At 42.9% G+C, this 19602-nt stretch overlaps 1 protein-coding gene across 1 annotated transcript; it reads left to right on the top strand.

Annotated features, from left to right (window-relative positions):
• The first annotated feature begins 408 nt into the window (after positions 1-408).
• On the top strand, positions 409-19081 carry SDR16C5 (short chain dehydrogenase/reductase family 16C member 5). The gene is made up of 7 exons (XM_033155270.1): positions 409-510; positions 4753-5164; positions 7162-7293; positions 12940-13039; positions 14233-14377; positions 15588-15713; positions 18589-19081. The coding sequence occupies exons 2-7, from the start codon at positions 4844-4846 to the stop codon at positions 18698-18700; spliced, it is 936 nt and encodes a 311-aa protein (XP_033011161.1). The 5' UTR covers positions 409-510; positions 4753-4843; the 3' UTR covers positions 18701-19081.
• The last annotated feature ends 521 nt before the right edge of the window (positions 19082-19602 follow it).

The raw sequence follows: 19602 nt of genomic DNA, 5'->3' as shown, positions 1-19602 counted from the left end.
ATTCTATTGTATTCTATTGTGCTGCAGCATTACAGCGTTCCAGACTAGCTGCAGCATCCAGACCAAGGGCAAGGGAAGCCCCACATAGAGCGCATTGTTGCAACCCAGCCGACCCTCTGTTCCTATGTTAGCATGTGTTGAGTCTGTCTGGGGTTTCTTCTTCACAGACTAAGTGACAAAATACGGGAGAAGTTGTCGCCAATGTGTAGGGAGGAGGCACAGTAGCCGCGCCGGCTCTCCTGGCACTCTCGGAGGCAGCTGAGATTAGCCAGTAGCCGACTAAGGAAGGCGGAGGCGGAGGCTGCATCCGCCCACACAGCCCAGGAAATCGCTGCCTCCTTAACAACCGCGGCCCTTGGCCGGAGGGGAGGAGACGGGAGCAGCAGCAGGGGAGTGGGTGGGGCATTTCCCGGGGCACGTGCGCTGGCCAAGTGCTTTTACTGTATAGCTCGGGACTGCAGCTCGTTGTGTGGCGAGGTTGTCTGCGCAGCCGGAGGAGCGTCCCCTGCGGTAAGGCTACAGGCTTCAGGCAGGCGCGCGCGGCTCGGGCGACTTGCTGGCTGGCAGGTTGGGAGAGAGAGAGAATAGGCAGAACTTGGCCCCGAGACGCATTTGGCCGCAAACGGCAGGGAGGAGCGCCGCCTCGGGGTCCTTCTGGCTGACTTCAGCCCGGGGCCGCGGAGGGGTGGCTGGGGAAATGCGACGCTCGGACGAGGGTCCCCCTGCTGGGCTTCAGTGCGCGCTGTAGGCCGAGGACTTGGACGGCCGTCGGGCAGCTCTTGGAAGCGCCAGCTCTCTTGACGTCACCGCTTCCTCGTCCCCGAAGCGCAGCTGCGCTTGGCCGAAATGGTGGCAAAACGGGTCTTGGCGTCGCTGCGGTTCCGGAAAGGGTGGCAGCGGGGGAACTCCTCTCCGTAGTATGCAAACCGACTTGCATAGCAGCTAGTCGCGAGCACCTCCGTGGGGCTGAATTTAAGAGCAAATGCCAAGGTGGACGTTTCGTGACGTCGCTATCATCTTCTTCTTCCTTCTTCTTTTGGGATCACTCATAGCCGAGTAAGATTGTCTTCCATAAACACAGTTTTAACAGTAAGTCCTTAAGTGACTTTGGAGGCCAATTCTGGATCCACACGTCCTTCCACAGTGGGGACATTGGTTTCCGGGCAGGAGTTGATCACGGTGTGGATTTGCCAAGCAATCCTTCCTCTTACCATGTTTCTCCCTTGAGTCCTGAGTTCGAGTGTCTTCGAAGCCCATTACACCTTTGGTAAAGGCTGTTCTCCAGTTTGAGTGCTCGCAGGCAAGTGTTTCCCAATTGTTGGTGTTTATACTACATTTTTTAAAACTTCCCTTAAGACAGTCTTTAAACCTCTTTTGTTGACCACCAGCATTACGCTTTCCATTTTTAAGTTCGGAATAGAGTAGTTGCTTTGGAAGACGATAATCAGGCATCCGCATAACATGACCAGTCGAACGAAGTTGATATTGAAAAATCTTTGCTTCAACACTGGTGGTCTTTGCCTCTTCCAGTACACTGGTATTAGTTCACCTGTCTTCCCACATGATATGTACAACTTTTCGGAGACACCATTGATGGAATCTTTCGAGGAGTTGGAGATGGCGTTTATAAGTGTTCCATGTTTCACATGCATAATGCTAAGATGATTCTGGCAAGGGGTTGTTCAACCCTTGGGAAATCGCTTTTTATGAGGTAAAAGTACAACTGACCATTAGGTCCAGTTGCGAACGACTCTGGGGTTGAGGTGCTCATCTCGCTCTATAGGCTGAGGGAGCCGGCGTTTGTCCGCAGACAGCTTCTGGATCATGTGGCCAGCATGACTAAGCCGCTTCTGGCGCAACGGAGCACCAAAACCAGAGCAGTGCACGGAAACACTGTTTACCTTCCTGCCAGAGCGGTACCCATTTATCTACTTGCACTTGACGTGCTTTCGAACTGCTAGGTGGGCAGGAGCAGGGACCAAACAACAGGAGCTCACCCCATCGTGGGGATTCGAACAACTGACCTTCTGATTGGCACGCCCTAGGCTCTGTGGTTTAGACCACAGCGCCACCCACTTATCTTGGTAGATCTTATCTATTCCTGGCTCTGCCCAAAGAGGCAAAGGGTTCTTTGTGCAAAAGTAGGCTTTATTTGATGAACCAAGGATTCTTGGCTGGGATACGGTTAAAGTGAAATACTTTGTTGGTTCCTTTGACTTCAGTTGTGTAGCAATTTCTTATTTTAATGCGGTGGGGGGGGGAGAGAATTACTTATGCAGATGGTGGTACGCGTGTATGTCCTGAAAAGGAAGCAGGCAGTGGGTAGCTGGAAGCTATATCAGGTAGTGTCAGTTCCTCAGCTTTTGGCATATTGTAGACAGCAACAATGACCAAAACAGTCTACTAAGACCTCACACCCGAAAAACTGTGTGTACGATTGCACTTGCTCAAGTTTCTTGAGTTCATCAAAAGTGCATAATTTTTACTGGATTGAACCAACTCAGTTCCTCCAGAAAGCATGAGTAGTAAACCAAATAACACCCATGATTTATACAAAGATTCAAATGGATTTCTTTAAAACACACCTATGTCTGTCTACTGTGTCTCTAAAAGTAGCACAACTTGAAAAGCCATTTTTCAGTCTGAGGAAAAGTGAGAATGTTCTGATAATAATTGAGGCAGCAGGCAGTATATCATTAAACATTTAGGCAGCTTGGAAGCACTTACTGCTGAAATCCAGGTCATTTTAATTTGTGGTTAGTAGATGTATTCAGGGTTACATGAGCACACATTGAATTGAGGCCAAGATGCATGAGCCTTTTATTGGGCATATCTCACAAAATAATCCAAATATAATTAAGTGAAAGAATGAAAGAATATACAGTGGACCCTCTGGATATGGATTTAATTCATTCCGGGAGGGCTGTGCGCACCCTGAAAAATCCGTAACCAGAGGCGCCTGTTTGGCGCATGTATGCAGCACGCAGAGCACTTCTGCACATGCGCGAGCGGCGAAACCCGGAAAAATACTTCCAGGTTTGCCGCTTTCATATCCAGAGATGTGCGTAACCCTAGGATCCACTGTAATGAAAAAAGACTGGATCAAAAACTAGAGCTGCTGAGCTGCTAATCTGTTCATAGTCAGTTATCAAAAGATATATTAATGAACATAATTCTGTTGACCTTTTGGAGATGCTTTGAGGTGGGAAGTTTCACTTGGATCCATGGGCATAGCCAGGATTTTTGTTGGGAAGGGCAGGGCTTTTGTTCAGGGGGGGGGGGGGGGCAGAACCGAAGTGACTGGCAAGTTAGTTAAGTATTTCTATTGTTTTACTTGATCTAAGGGGGCAGCTGCCCCCCCCCTGGCTACGCCCATGCTTGAATCCTTTTTGGGTTCTTTGATTTGTGTTGCTCAAATCCTTATGTGGTCCCCGCCCTACAGTCATAAGGGCTAGAAATTAACACTGTTAAAAACTGAAAGCACAGGCTCTCTGCCACTTAGAAGCTTATTAGATCTTGTGTTTGTGCAGTTTGCAATGTAGATCTTGTTAAGAACATTTGTACAGTGGTCCTCGGGTTTCAGACGCTTCAGGTTACAGACTCTTCTAACCCAGAAATAGTACCTTGGGTTAAGAACTTTGCTTCAGGATGAGAACAGAAATCGTGCAGCGGCAGCAGGCGGCCCCATTAGCTAAAGTGGTACCTCAGGTTAAGAACTGTTTCATGTTAAGAACAGATCTCCCAAACGAATTTAGTTCTTAACCAGAGGTACCACTGTAGTTCAACATGGCTTGTATGCCACCCTAAGCCTCACTCCATCAACTCTTCCTTTAAATGATGGCTGTCTTTCCCTCAGATCACAATCCTCTGTGTTCCTGGACCCTAGGGCTACCACCTCTTTCCCCAAGCTTTTAAAAACTGCTTGACAGTCAGGAAAACAGCAGCTTCAGCTTTTCTCTACTTTTCTGTGCTGGGAAAAGTATTGGTTGCTGACATTGCTACCTCTTCAAGCAATATTTGCTGTCCATCAAACTCTCACTTCTGTCCTGCCTTCTGCTGTTCCTGCCAACAAAAACTTCTGCTCCTGTGGTTCTGTGCGAGTCCACCCCACCCCATTGCACAGTGTGCTGATTTCCTTGGTTTCCTCTCTTTTCCTTAGGTCACTGTTCTCTTTATGCACTCTTTTCCTACATTTGTCTTCCAGGGGAACAGCTGGCTGCCTTCTTTTTTGGTCCACTTTGTATTTCAGATTCCTTGCCTCCCAGAACCACTGCCTATCTTGCCCTCATAGCTCATCCAACCTCAAGAACCGGGCCAATGTTTTCATTTTATCTAAAGTGATTGCTACCTTTACTCAAAAATCATTGACTGTGGGGATGTAAAATTCTGCCTGCTTCATTTGCTTAGAACCAAGAACATATGTGAGCATTCGAAGGCATATACCAGCTTATCCAACAGGGGAGCAGTTGGAGTCCAGCAACATCTGAAGTGTCAAGGGGTTCCCAACTCCCGTTAGCTCCAGCCAGCATGCCCAATGATCAGGGATGATGAATGTTGTAGTCCAACAACATCTAGGGGTTCACAAGTTCCCCGTCCCTACAATAGGAATGCAAAGTTCTGTACACATTACAATATAGATGCCAAAATCATATGAATTGTGCAATGTTTATTCTGCCTAGTGTATTTTGATAGATGATGCTATCATGTTGTATTCCTGATGGTCATGAATGTTTTAATTTACTTCTTTTCCAGATTTCCTAGACAGCACACACTCAAAAACTTGAAATTTATTCACAGCAGTTGAATCTAACTCATCTTTTTAATCATTGAAATATTGTCCAAGATGAACTTCTTCCTGGAAACACTCAGAGTCATTGGACTGGTAGTATATTTTACACTGGAGTATTTTGTCTTATTATTCATCCCTGTGCGGAAGAAGAATGTGACTGGTGAAATCGTGCTTATCACAGGAGCTGGAAGCGGAATCGGAAGGCTGATGGCTCTGAAATTTGCTCGTCTTGGAGCTACGTTGGTACTCTGGGATATCAATGTAGAAGGCAACAAAGAGACAGCCAGATTGGCAAGGAAAAATGGAGCTGTGAGAGTGCACAACTACACTTGTGACTGTAGCAAAAGGCAGGAGGTTTATCAAGTAGCAGATCAGGTAACTATGTTTTTTACAAGTGGAGTTTTAATTTGCATAACATTTTATCTAGTCCTCATTTTCACATATGCTCTTGCAGCATGTTCATGTGTTGCAAGATACAACTTAACTGCATTTGTATGAAACCACCATGTCAACCTGATACTACCAACCCTTTGGTTTATTCTTTGTAGCTGTTCCAACTATTCATTTCTTCAGCCCTTCGAAAGAATTGGAGCAGCTTAATAGTGACCCTGAAAGTAAACAGTAATGAGGACACTTCATTTCAACGTGTTCTTTTTTATAGGTACTTTAAGAAGGGCAGGATGACACATGTAGTTGCCTCCCTCAAAATTACTTAAGGTTATGGAAGGCAAACCAGAACAATCATAGCTTCATTCAGAATTATATTTGGCTGTTGTTGTTTTTTAAAGACATCATAATGTGACCAATGCTTTGATCTCTTGGGTGTAATAATCACCTGTGTGGTTTATTTATTTATTTATTTATATACCGTATATATGTATATATATTATTTATTAGATACCTTCTCTCTCCATGGGCAACTCAAGGCTTCTGTTACGTTTGTTGTGGGTATTCTACATCCATAGGGTAAATTACTGTTTTTCCAATTCCATGACTGCTTCATGTTTAGAACTATTAACCACACTGATTAGCACCATTCCATTGGGAGGTCCTTGCCCCATCTGGGGATTACACAGAAACACATAAACAGGCATTTACAGGTGAAGAGAGAGAGAGAGAGCTCTTCAAGGAATGTGTGGAAGAGATTGGCTTGTTGTTTTTTCAAGCGTGCTAATGTGATTGTTTTTTATTTCACACACCTTGATGAAAAATCAAAAGTACAACTGAGAAGTTGCCCATATCAATTTTTCTGGTTTGCATATGTATGCACAGGGCTAGAAAGTCTGGTATCTGAGAGCAGCTTTTTAATCTCCAGTAGAAGTATGTTGCTTCATGAGCTACCTGAACCTCTCAGTGGAGGCATCAAGGACTGACAATTTTACAGTGCAGTTCTATATACATAGGCACAAACTATATGGGGCCCTGTTCCATTTACCAATATTTAAAGGGAAGATAAAAATTGTGTTGACTGTTTAGAGTTGAATCTTGTACATGGCCTAGACAAAGGGATTGTGCCCAGGAAGGCAGTCTAGACATTGTGCAATAAATAAATGTGTGGGACCTTCTGCATGCAAGACCCATGCCCTCCCTAAGTGATGTCTCTTGAAGCTGCAGTCATGAAAATGGTTTTCTTTGCTTTGCTTATGTTAACTGTGAAAGAATCCTTATAGATGTAGAATACACTGTCACTCTGGAAGTCTATCAAAGTGGTTTGAGGGTACAATTTAAAGTGGAGAAATGGTAGCTGCAACTGTGTTTTCAGTGGACCCTTCTTTCCTCTCTCAACCCCCTGCTTTCTCTTTCTTGGGATCTGTGAAGTCAGAGGATGCCCTGCTAGGGAAAAGAGGAAGAGGGTGGGGCTTCAACATCCACCTCTAGTTCAAACCACCTCCCAATACCAGTTCTTGCAGTGACCCAAAATCTAGCTTCATTTTGCAAAATATTTACTTGAAAAATGGTAAGACAGTTTTATACCATAACAAAAAGGAGCTATGTGCTTCTAATTCTGAAGGGGTAGGAGTTTTTAATTGTAAGAAGCATTTGTTTCTGGGTTTGTTATTTTAATATGTTAAAAGAACTGGCATGTAAAAGTGGTTTAGAAAAACCAGCCCAAGAACACTGAGGCTTTATTACAAAAACTGTTAAACCAAGAGAACAACATCTTGACAATATGAAGAATCATGCAAAGACCTTTATATGCAGAGTCATTTACAGACATTGGTTCTCTCTTTTTAACTATTAAAATTTGTCATAGTTTGAAACATACTCTGATAAGATGTTAAAACAAAATTAAAAAATAAAATCAAATAAAAAAATCCTTCTAGTAGCACCTTAGAGACCAACTAAGTTTGTTCTTGATGTTGTTGTCCTAGGTGAAAAAAGAAGTTGGTGATGTTAGCATCCTGATTAACAATGCTGGCATTGTGACGGGAAAGAAATTCTTGGATTCTCCAGACGCAATGATACAGAAGTCTATGGAAGTGAACACAATGGCACACTTCTGGGTAATAGCATTTGTGATTTAACTATGAAAGTATATTTGAACTTGGATTGGGCTTTGATTAGTAAAATGCAGGCTTGCAGTTGTGTTAACAGATGCTCCATCCAGGTTTATCAGAATGTAAGCTGAGTGCTCTCCTACGTAATACAGGCCTGCTGGATCAGACCAAGGGCCCCTCTAGTCCAGCATCCTCTTCTCAGTGGCCAACCAGATGCCTGCAAGCTTGACATGAACAGTAGTCCATCTAGTTTAACAAATCACCTGGGCTAGAAGACATTTTCTCTGTAAATGAAATCTGTGAGTTCAGAGGGAGGAAAAGCACCATTATTAAATCCTCTCCTTACAAAGAAATGGAGAGTAGCCGCATCAATGGGATCCAGGGGATCTGGGAAAGTGCACACCTGACAGCCTAACTTCTGTCCCAAGTAACTGGTAGTAAATATGATTTAAGTTAGTAATGTTTAAACACATCTTACATGAGGGTAAACATGGCCTTGGCAAAGGGAAGTGCTGCCTCACCTTTTTTTTAAAGTATGGGTGATTTAGACTTCAAGAAAACACAAATGACTAAGTTCCTTGACCAAGGCTCCGGAGTAAACTTAGTCTCAGTTTTAATAGAAAACCCAGTTATGTCGGTTAAATATTCTATTGTTCTTTTGTCTAGCACTCGTCATGCTCTCCTGGTCACTGAGCACCATCAATATAATCATTTTGGATTGAAAACTGAGTTTAAAGAACAGGTAGCTGAGAATACGAATAAATGGACAGTTTCTTTTTCTCAGTGGAAGGAGCTAAGCAGTGAGGGCACTTCAAGATATAGAGCAGACCCATACTATGTAGTCAAAACAAAATAAAAAAATCCTTCCAGTAGCACCTTAGAGACCAACTAAGTTTGTTCTTGGTATGAGCTTTCGTGTGCATGCACACTTCTTCAGATAAACACGAAAGCTCATACCAAGAACAAAGTTAGTTGGTCTCTAAGGTGCTACTGGAAGGGTTTTTTATTTTTTATTTTGTTTTGACTATGGCAGACCAACATGGCTACCTACTTGTAACCCATACTATGCATCTTATTGGTTAATAATCTGGAGTAGGGGATGAGCAGTAAGGTGGTCAGGCTTACACATGAAACAGTTGTTCACGACAATGAAGAACTAGGTGGAGGGGAAATAAAGCATGATTGGATGTCAGTATAAACTGCACTTATCCACAGAAGCACTTGAGAAGGATGCCATAGCAACAGCCCCTCTTTGCTCTGGCAAGCATTCACTTCTTCCTCAGACAAGTGGATGAACTGATAAGGCTTGCTTGCATAGGCTTTTAATTATTGGTACAGAGTTTAAAGGTCTGGAGATGCAGGAAGCCAAGCACACTTGGGAGTGTGCAAATCTTTACCAAGCAGGGACTCAGGATCAAAGTGCATGTTTTTTAAAAGCATACTTAGTGCTGCCCTGTGCAATTTGAAAAAACTTTGAAGGGAAAGTAGCCAAGTGGCAGCCTCAGGTAGACAAGTAGAAGTTCCTTAGAAGAGCAGCCAAGGCTGCCTTTTGCTTGCTCTCGCCCTCTGGGTGGTCCTAGTGGGCTTATCACTATACTGCCCCGAGAAGGGGAAAGGAGATGGGTGGAGCCTTTCAGAGAAAGAGGGCAAGAGAGTGACAAGAGGCAGTGGCGATCATTCACTTGCCTGTCCTTTGCAGCTGAGAGGGAAGCAAGGAATATCCTCCCCCTTCTTCCCACATGAGCAAGTGAGAGGAGGGTGTGCCTGAGCTTTCCAGCACTGGCTCCCTATGCCTTGACACTGAAAGAGGAAGGATTAGAGACCAGGTGAAGGCAGCTGCTTGTTACTTTTCTCTGGGCCGCGCCATGGCCCCCTTCTTCCTTGCATGGCTCCCTCCCTGGAAGTGGCAGAGCTCAGTGGAGAAGGGGCTGATGTGGAGGTAGGGTTCTTCAGGGGACATCCCTCCTTCTCCAACTCTTCTAGGAAAAGGAAACAGTGGTTTGCTGTTTACTCTTTCCTAGTGTGCCTTTTCCCTCAAAAGTGACAGCGTTAAGCATGCTTTTTGTGTGTGTGTGTCCCCTTTATATAACTAAAACCAAAAGGAGAGCCGGGTGTTCAGGCTTGTGCAGGCAACCTTTGATTTGGTTTTTTATGATCTGTGAGTCACAGGTCAAACTTAACGAGGCATTTTTAATCCTTGGATTTCAAACCGTTGCCTATGAGATGCGAGCTAAAACAGAGTGAGTAAATGTAAGGCTTGAATCAGAGCCAGGTTGTATTACATCTCCCTTTCTCCTTGATAGGATTTCTAGAACTGTGTAAAACCTCTTGTAGAATGAACAAGCATTTTGAAACTGACTCTCAGGTCATCTCTCAGAACATCTAGCTTGCCATCAGACATATAACTTTTACAGGAGAACACACATGCTCAGAGTGTGCTCCAGCCTGATTTTATATGCAGAACCACCCCATGCTAAGTTCAATGGAACTTTGTCCCATGCAGCTGTGTGCACAGTATTGCAGTCCTAGTTTGTATAATTAGTTGGACGTTCAGAAGTGTTACAATTTGAATACAGCATTCCCCACCCTCACCCCATCCTTTTAAACATTTATTTTAAAATACTGAATAAAGGTATAACCAATGGGGCTGTTCTTGGAATCTTAAATGAAGGGTCTTGAATGCTGAAGAACTGTGTTCCTAGTGAAACCTACGTAATAAATGAACCCCAGAGCATGGCTTTTTGAAAATCAGCGATCTGGTCTAAAAGATAACCTGCATCTGAAGTAAACTCAAGCCTATGAAAATACACAGGGGCAGGGAATGTTTAGTTTTAGGATGCCAAAGGAATCCTGGTTCTTGAAAGCCTTGTCAGTAATTTTTCATTTTTGCAATAAACCTTCTTGGACAGGAAATAGACATCTTATTGGACTAAACCCCTTCTTTCTCTCCACATCTTGGGATGGTGGTTCTCACCCTCATCAGCAGTTTATCCTTGCAAAGCCCTGTGAGGTAGGCTAGGCATAGAGACAATGCCTGGCCTGAGGTCTCCCTGTGAGCTTCATGGCTGTGTGGGGATTTGAACCCTGGTCTCCCAGATCTTAGCCCACAGCTATGACACTACTCTTGCTCTCTAATCAGCATAGTTGCCACAAAACTGGTTGTCTAACCTTAGACAAAGTGTACCATTCTGCATTAGCTGAAGCTTCTGATTCTCTTGAGGTCAGCCCCAATTAGCAGCCAGGCCTAGAGGATACAGTAGTGCATATCATTGAGACCTGGGAGCATCTGTAGACCTCCAGCCTGATCAGACAGGGTGACTTTTTAATGTCAAGGTGAAGACAGACACACATTCAAAAGTATGGTGGAACTTACATTCCCTGCACCGTGGGGCATTTGTTTTTCAGGACAGAGGGCTATATTCAGCATAGCACTAAAGAGATTGTTCCATTTCTGCTTGCTCAACAAGACAATGCTCTCTCTCTCTCTGCATGCTGTTCTGAGGGTCCTCCCAACCCTCCGGAGCAGATATGGGAAGGGATGTGGGGTACACACAGGGGGAGGAGAAGGCCTCTGTTGCTAACAGAAATCCTTGCACTGGCTCCCTCTAGCACAACAATTTAGAGAATGTTGTTTTGGTGTTGTGTTTTACTGTAGCTTTTAACACCAGTTTTCAAACCATGTACACCATGCTTAAAATGTCTGCCCATTTTCACACTTTGCTTCTGTCTTAACTACAGAAGAAATCAGAAGTTGGAATTTGTTCTGGTGGTATGATGCTATTGATTTTTTACTAGAATCCGGAAGAAGTTCTGATTTCAGTGGTGCAAACAAGTGCTTAAAAGGCCCAGTAGGATTGGTGAGCAATGGAAAATGGATGTAAGATGCATGTAGAGGAGTGGTGCACTTCAACATGATGTTGTCCGAGACTTGTCTGAAAAGTGTTTTGTGTATGCAAGTAATAGTAGAAATAAAAAGGACAGTTCTCTATAAAAATCTGTATTTATGTATCCACTTGCTATAATTGGAAATGGGGCTAAACTGTGGTAAGTTTGTTAGCAGAACAGTCTGTTTGTAAATAAAAATAAAAATCAGGCATCTAGTGCTACTAGCAAGTTTTTTTGTTTTGATTAAATGGTAAGTCTGTAGTTTAGATGTGAAACTTCTGAAGAAGAAAATTTTCTTGCAGGTGTGAAATCCATAGACTAAACTAGGTGGTATTTCTGAGCATGAAATAACAAATAAACTTGCAGTATTTAGCTTTTTAGATTGGAAAAAGAGAAATATTTAATCTAATAGAGGTAATGAAACTGAACAGCAGCAAAGACTGTCACTGCCAAAAACTAATAAACTACTAAAACTCCACATTTTAAAGATTGGATTACAAAATGTATGGCATGAGCTACAGTGTTGAAATAAGATAGTGGGCCTGCCAAGGTTAAGTAAGGGTTAAGTTCCCACATAATCAGCAATCTCTGGAACCACCACCACCACCACCCCACAAGATGGTAGGAGGTGTGAGGACTTTGGCAGCATCCTGGAGCCCTCATGCCTCATTCTCTGTACACTGGTGCCTCACTTACCAGGCTTTGGGGATGAGGTGTGACACTGCCAGAGCCCTTGTGTTGCCTTCTGAAAGCAAGGAAAATCCACTGGGTGGGTGTGGGGGAATAAATAAATGGATAGTGGGGAATGGTGGGTTTCCTATACTCTCCCTCGGGTTACAGATGCTTTGGGTTGCAAAATCCACTAACCAGGAGGTGGTTGCTCCAGTTTAAGAACTTTGCCCCAGGATAAGAACGGAAAATGCGCACCAGCAGCACAGCGGCAGCAGGAGGCCCCATTAGCAAAAGCGTGCCTCAGGTTAAGAACCATTTCAGGTTAAGAACGGACCTCTGGAACGAATTAAGTTCTTAACCCAAGGTACCACTGTACTTACTTGTGCTTGGTTTTTGTAATGTATTACAGTGGTACCTCAGGTTACAGATGCTACAGGTTACAGATGCTTCAGGTTACAGACTCCACTAACCCAGAAATAGTACCTCGGGTTAAGAACTTTGCTCCAGGATGAGAACAGAAATTGCGCGGCGGCCACATTAGCTAAAGTGGTACCTCAGGTTAAGAACGGACCTCCAGAACGAATTAAGTTCTTAACCCGAGGTACTACTGTACTGTACTGTGAAATGTAAACCACTACTACTAATGATGATGATGATGAAGAAGAAGAGGGTAGAGCATCTTGCCTTTTCCCACATAAATGCTATTTTTATAAACATCGACCCTGTACGGCCTACAGGAATAACCTCCCCTCTGGCGTGCAACATGGATCTTGATAATTTTCAATAAGATGGCTGGTAAAAACTCACTGCATGGATGATTTGTTGCTTTTGCTACCTGTTTTGTTTGTGATTTGTTGTTAATTTTATCACCCTGGGACTCTTGAGTGAAAAGCTGATTGTAGATGCCTCAAGTAAATAACAAGTTATACTAACTGATGCTAAAGTGGCAACAGCAGAAGTCCTGTTCCTAAGGTCGCCCAGGAAGCTCCTGGCTGGGGTGAAATAGTTAGAGGGAGCTTGCTCACTACGCTAGCACATGCATCCTTGCATATTTATTTGTTACTGTATGATTGGTTATCTTTGTTTGTTCTCTAGACTGTCAAAGCATTTCTTCCAGCCATGGTAGCTTCTAATCATGGACATGTGGTGACTATTGCAAGTGCAGCTGGCTTAGTTGGCGTCACAGGACTGGCAGGTTAGTACACATCAGATGCACTAATGAACCAACTAAAGACTCAAACCACAGATCCTTTCATCTGTTTTAGACATGTGGTCCAACAGGTGGATAAACAGGGGCTTCTCTGATGTACTGTAGAAATAGAAGTCTCACACAGCTATATGGAAGCAATTGGGGAGAGCCAAGAATGAGCTGCTGTTGTAGATGGCACCAATAATGATAGATTAGATTGTAGGTGCAGAGAAGTTGGTAGCAGAAGCAGTTTCATTAAATATTGCTACTAAGGCTAGCATGCCAGGTTATAGATGCAGATAGACCTCTGAACACTGAGTCTTCAGATTAATTGCCGTAATGTTAGTGTTAAGCTATGATGGGTAGCTTTGGCAGGAATAGAAGTTAACTGGGAGGTGGGAACCAAAAAAGGACAACGAAGAGTGTAACACAGAGGATGGGGGATGTGTTGCTCCCCTGATGTTAACTCCCATCTGCCCCACCCAGTATAGCCAATGGTCAAGAATGATGGGGAGCTGCAGTCCAGCAACATCTGACGGGCCACAGATTCCCCTAACCCCGGTGTAAATGCATGCACTGACAAGGCTGCAGTAAATAACTGAGGAATGTGCTTGCAGTCTGAAGAAAGCTAGAAGCTTTTGAATGATGATTGTGGAGAAATGTTAGAACAAAACAAATAAGCATTCCCAGCACCTGTGTCGTCACTTGTGCATTGGGCCATAGATGCTTGTGCGGGAAAGGATCTTGCATAGAGAAAATGGTGTACATGCAAGCGAAGAGCCAATCAATGGCACAGGTGGCTTTCAGTGTGTTGATAATTTTCACATTCACTCCCAGTAATCTGTGTGTTAGTCCTAGTTTTGTAGAAAGTAATTGTAGTGGAGAAAATCAGACTTAGACCAGGGAGCCCAGGATTCATATCCTTACTTAGCCATGAAGCTGATCATGTGTCACTGGCCTAGTCAATCTCTGTTGATGTAACCATCCTCATAGAGTTGTTCTGAGTTCATTCGACATTACTCTAATCAGTTTTTTAAAAATACCACCTATAATTGCATGAGATTGTTGAAACTATTAAACCAGGATTGCCAACTATTTTGCATGTAGGCCATGTTACAAAAGGTTCCGTCTTTAATACTCTGCTTTACCCAGATATTGTCCTCCTGCAATGTTTCTAGATCTTTCTTCTTGTTTCACAGATTACTGTGCAAGTAAATTTGCAGCAGTTGGCTTCGCTGAGTCTCTAGGTTTAGAGATTTTGGCATTGGGAAAGACTGGTGTTAAATCCACAATTGTCTGTCCATTTTTCATAAACACGGGAATGTTTGATGGCTGTCAAACCAAGTGAGTTAACTGTTTATATATTTGTGTCCATATAATGTTAAAATAATTGTATAAGAGAAATGCTGAAATGGTGAAGATGGATTGAAACATAACCTAAGGCCCTGGAGAGCCACTATCATTTAGAGTAGACAACAAGGGGCCCAAAAAATAATCTGCCCTATTATAAGGCTGCTTCCTAGGTTCCTGTATGCTCAAATCTGCATGATATACATAAATTAAGCAGCAGGTTCCCCATAATTGCATATATGTGCTGAGAGAAGTGGCACTTGTTGTATTTGTGCCTATTGTTTCACTCTGCATATGACGGGTAACTGTTAAGGATGGCATTTTACTTATTTATTAAGTTTCTATCCAACCCTACCTTCCAGGGCAGCACACAGCAAAACAATAAAATAATATAAACAATATGCAATATAAAAGTATACTGCAGTTGTACCTTGGAAGTCAAATGGAATCCGTTCTGGAAGTCCGTTCGACTTCCAAAACATTCAGAAACCAAAATGTGGCTTCTGGTTGGTTGCAGGAAGCTCCTGCAGCCAATCGGAAGCCACAGTAAGCCCCCCCCCCCGACATTTGGCTTGCAAAAATAGTTTGCAAACCAGAACAGTCAGAACAGATATTGCCGAGACCCAGGACTCGTGTCCTGGGATTCTTTAACACCATACTGTCTCCACCAGCTCAGTCCTGAAGCTGGTGGGCTAGTGGGGTGGATGGAGCACCCACAAGATCCTTGTCCTGTCTCTGTACCCCAACATCATGTACAAACCCAGATCCCAGGTGGACTGGCCTCCTGGTCAAGTTGTGGGTTTTTTGTGGGCTGACCCGATGTTTCATAACAACACCATCAGATAGGAGGACAGATCAACTTGGCTACTGGGGAGTGATTAATAAGGGGCTATATACATCAAGAGTCTCCCACTCTCTTCTATGAGGATATGGTTTTTCTCCACTTGTATACAGTCTCAACCCTCACTCCAAATGATAGAGGTCTTCAGATGACAGGTCTTCTCAAATACTTGCAGTGGGGAAAAATGCCCTTTAAAAGTAATGAGGGGGAATCTTATTAAAGAAAGAATAAATGATTTTTCTCCTGTTCAGAATGGTGCTGTACTAGGCAGCAGTCTTCATATCTGAAACTCATTGGCACAGGTGATAACTGTGGGGAACTCCTGACCATTGAGAAGTTCTCTTACCTGCTTTATCTCTTCAGGTGGCCACGGCTCCTGCCTGTTCTAGATGCAGACTTTGCAGCTGAAAGAATTGTCTCTGGTATTCTGCGAAATCAGGTGTATGTCTACATCCCGCGTACCATAGCCCTTTTGATTGCACTGAAAGGGTAAGAATATCATTTTCCTTTTGCATCCATTTTTCATACATTTCTTGCTTGCTCTGAAGCCCAGTAGCAGGCAAGAGAACTGTTAGGGCATAAAAATATTTAAAATATTAACAGATTAAAAAGGGTCTTCCCAGTGATATAGGGAAACCTAAGCATTGTGTTTAGAGGAAAAGCAGCAGGCAGGCAATCAAAATGAGTGCCAGGATCTCCTGAGTCTTTCAGAGAGTTTTTGGTATATTCATTTCTCTATTATTCAAAATCTCTGGTCACACCTGGGGCAAGAAGTTCTGTTGTCTTGTTAAGGACCCACAATGGCTTTCTTAACGGTCCTAGTTTGGCCAGGCTACCCAGGAATTCCTTAGCAGTTTATATTCTCCCCTTGTATTACAAATAACACAAAATCCTAACGCCTATTAATTTCAGTGTTTAGGGGGAAAACCCGCCCTCCCCGAGTTTTGTAACAATATGATGCAGCTGCTTGGGATAGCAAGGTGACTTGGGACAGATATGGGTGTAAATGACTTACTTTCACAAGATTTTTATTTCAAAACAGGAGTTTTGAGCAAGTGTCAGTAGAAATCTGAAAGAAAGGCAGGTGTTAAGGCAAAAACTCATCTGGCAATTTATACTCTTAAAATCTTGGTGTGATGAACTACCTTCCCTGGTCTTGTCCACAGGCCCCAAAAAAGGCAGAAGGAGTGACTTCAGGACCAAGCTATATAAAAATGTTTAGGACTCCAAACACTTTACTCGGTAGTTGTGGAAGACGTCAGTTTGTTTGGGCAAAGTTGCAGGGGCAGTTAACGCAACCGCATTCCCCGTGCTTTGCTATCAGTCTAAATCAGGGGTCAGCATACTTTTTCAGCAGGGAGCCGATCCACTGTCCCTCAGACCTTGTGGAAGGCCAGACTATATTGGGGGGGGGGGTTGAACGAATTCCTATGCCCCACAAATAACCCAGAGATGCATTTTAACTAAAAGCACACATTCTACTCATGTAAAAACACGCTGATTCCCGGACTGTCTGTGGGCCGGATTTAGAAGGCAATTGGGCCAGATCCGGTAGTTTGCCTACCCATGGTCTAAATCCTCTGTCTTTCCTAACAATGCTCTGTGTCCTTGAAGGGGGTGGGGTGGTGCATAGGTGTCTGAATCCTCCCCCCCCCCCGGTGAGAATGCAAGCAACTTGAGCTGGGGAGGACCTTAAGTTCTAGAAAACCAGGATGGGGAGAAGCATGCTAGATAGACATGCAGCTTCCTGCTGCAAGTGAATACCTCTGGATTGTGAAATGTTGCACTGAATTTATTATCTGAAAAAGATTAAAGTGCCTTTTGTGGGAGGGGAAGAAAATATGCAGGTACTGACATCATGAGATAAATGTAAGGAATAGAAAGTTGTTGTTGTTGTTGTTGTTGTTGTTGTTGTTGCATTATTTTTACATATGTCTGAAGGCCTGCTTTCCTGTAGGATTCCTGTCTCTTCAGAATCACATAATCTTTAGAAATGAGCAGGAGAAGCTGCCTTTATTTCTTTTTATATATTTGTTTAGAAGCGTTTCTAAACTACTCAGTATTTTAAAATACCTGAGTGGTATACAAAAATACCAACATAAAAATGATAAAACAGTCTCCTAGAAACAGAGCTATGACATAAAAAACAGGCTTTCATTAATAATTTCCTCTGCTTATGTATTTGTTTATCTGTTGAATAAATATCCTGATATAATTACTTTGCCCTATTATAATTACCTCACTCTGCAGACAGAATAAATATGCTCCTGTCCTTAATTTTGGACAGTTAGGCTTCTCATAATAGCTGCTTTATATCCCTGGAGGAGAGAAAGATGTCTGTGTTATTACTTTTCCCACAAAGTGTAACAGGACCTTTAGATGTATGGGCAGGAGCTAGATCAAGGGAGTTGTGTGGAGGTGATGGGCTAAATGCATGGCATTTGAGTAAAATATGCTACTTCAGGAGCTCTAATCTTCTATGCCACGTGTGTTTTGGTCCTAAGGTGCAAAAAAAGGGGGACATGATAAATAAGGGCTGTATAAAATGAACAGCAGAGGGAGAAGTTAGGTTGTTCTTATGGTTTGTGGAGGGTGTGGTTGCAGAAGAGAAATGTGTGACAGGTAGAGCTTTCTTTCTTTTTCCTGCTTCTGGACGCCCAGGACAGCCGTAGTCAAGAAAGCCTTTGGCTCACTCTGGTTGCTGATTTCTCTGCAGCTTAGTCTGGGATGATCTTACTTAGCCCCAGTAACATGTGTCTTGGTTACATCAGGATTGGATTAACATGACAGTGATGCCTTTGAAGCATCTCCAGAAAGTGTTGAGAATGCAGCAGCCAGGGTTTTCACAGTGCATATTGTTGCCCTTCCTGAACACCTGCACTGATTACTGTTAAGTTTCCAGGGGGCATTCAGATGTGCTAGTTATTAAGCCCTACATGGCAGGGGTCTAGGATACTTAACAGACTGCCATGCCATCCTGTTGGGAAAGTTCTTCAGGCCCTGCACAGGCTGGTGCACACATGAAAGGCTGAGGGCATGTCTTGGTTGTGGAGCTCTTCCACAGGAAGGCCCTCTGGTCCCCCAACTTATTTCGGCTCATCTGGTTCAGATGGTTTGGTGGTGGTGTTATTAACCTGTCTAGGTTATGTATTGATGCTTGCCTTTTTAATCACCTGCCTTTTGATTTTCCAGTTCTGTGGCATGTCTGTGTGTTTTTAGTTTGCTTTAATGAACTTACCGTTGGACACCTTGAGCATTGTGTGCTAGTGGAAAGGTGGGAAAGGAAATAAATGGTGCCAAAGCAGAAGAGAATCTCAAAGTTTGACACTCATCATGCCTGTGTTCTTTCTTTCTTTTCCCCCAGTTTAATACCTACAAAAGTTGGCCTAGTTCTCGGAGAATATATAGGGTATTTCCATTTTATGGAGACGTTCACAGGTCGTGCAAATAAGATTGAAGACAATAAATCTCGGTAAACAGCAACAAAAATTCCAACTTTGACTTACCTCCTGAAAGTCAGACATGTGGAACTCCTGTAATGCCAATACTTAATGTGTGTGCCTGAAACATCAAAGATAGCATGACTTGTTAGTAAGAAATAAAATTATTTTTGAAATTAATTTCACTGATGGTGGAATAGGAGTGATTTTTAATTACAACTGTTTTTAGAACCGCTGCTATGTCCTTGTTGTATGTAGCTTGTGAATTAATAATTTATTGCAATAAAAATCACTTAAATCTTGGAACAAATTTGTATATATTAAGGCTTTTGGAGCTTTACTCTTTCATGTACAAATTAAACAGCAATAATTTTAAAAACTGTTTTTTCTCAATAAATGATTTATCTAACTCCTGAAGTCATGTTTATCCTGTGTATTTTTTAATATGGGTGAAATGGGAAGAACAGTAATTTTGGTAACAGAATAGTGTGATATTGATGTACCCATTTGTGTATCTAATTTTGTCTTCCAGCTTTGTAAGGTTCAGTTGGCAAGAGCCACCTAGTGAGCTTCATGATGAAGAACAACTTTTTCTTGAGCCTTCTATGAACCATCTCTCCTCTGCCCATTACATACAGGCAGAGACCATTTTACACAGGTCTAATTGACATGTGACCACCAATGTGTGGGTCCTTTTGGACCTCAGAGAGGACAGAACGGGAGGTGGGGCAAGCTTATGCACACTCTGCCAACACGTGCGGGAACCAGGAACAAAGCTCTTGTGCAAAATGGTCGCTGTCTGTACTATCTAATAATAAGAGTTGGTGGTATATTTTTACTTTACATTGTTTATGTACAAGTAAGAGCTACAATTAATTTTTCTTCTTAATTAATTTATTGTCTTACATTTAACAATGCAGATGTTTCAGGGATACAAA

The sequence above is a fragment of the Lacerta agilis genome, chromosome 7 (genome assembly GCF_009819535.1).
Source record: "Lacerta agilis isolate rLacAgi1 chromosome 7, rLacAgi1.pri, whole genome shotgun sequence".
NCBI lineage: Eukaryota > Metazoa > Chordata > Lepidosauria > Squamata > Lacertidae > Lacerta > Lacerta agilis.
This window is presented reverse-complemented; position numbering and strand designations above follow the sequence as displayed.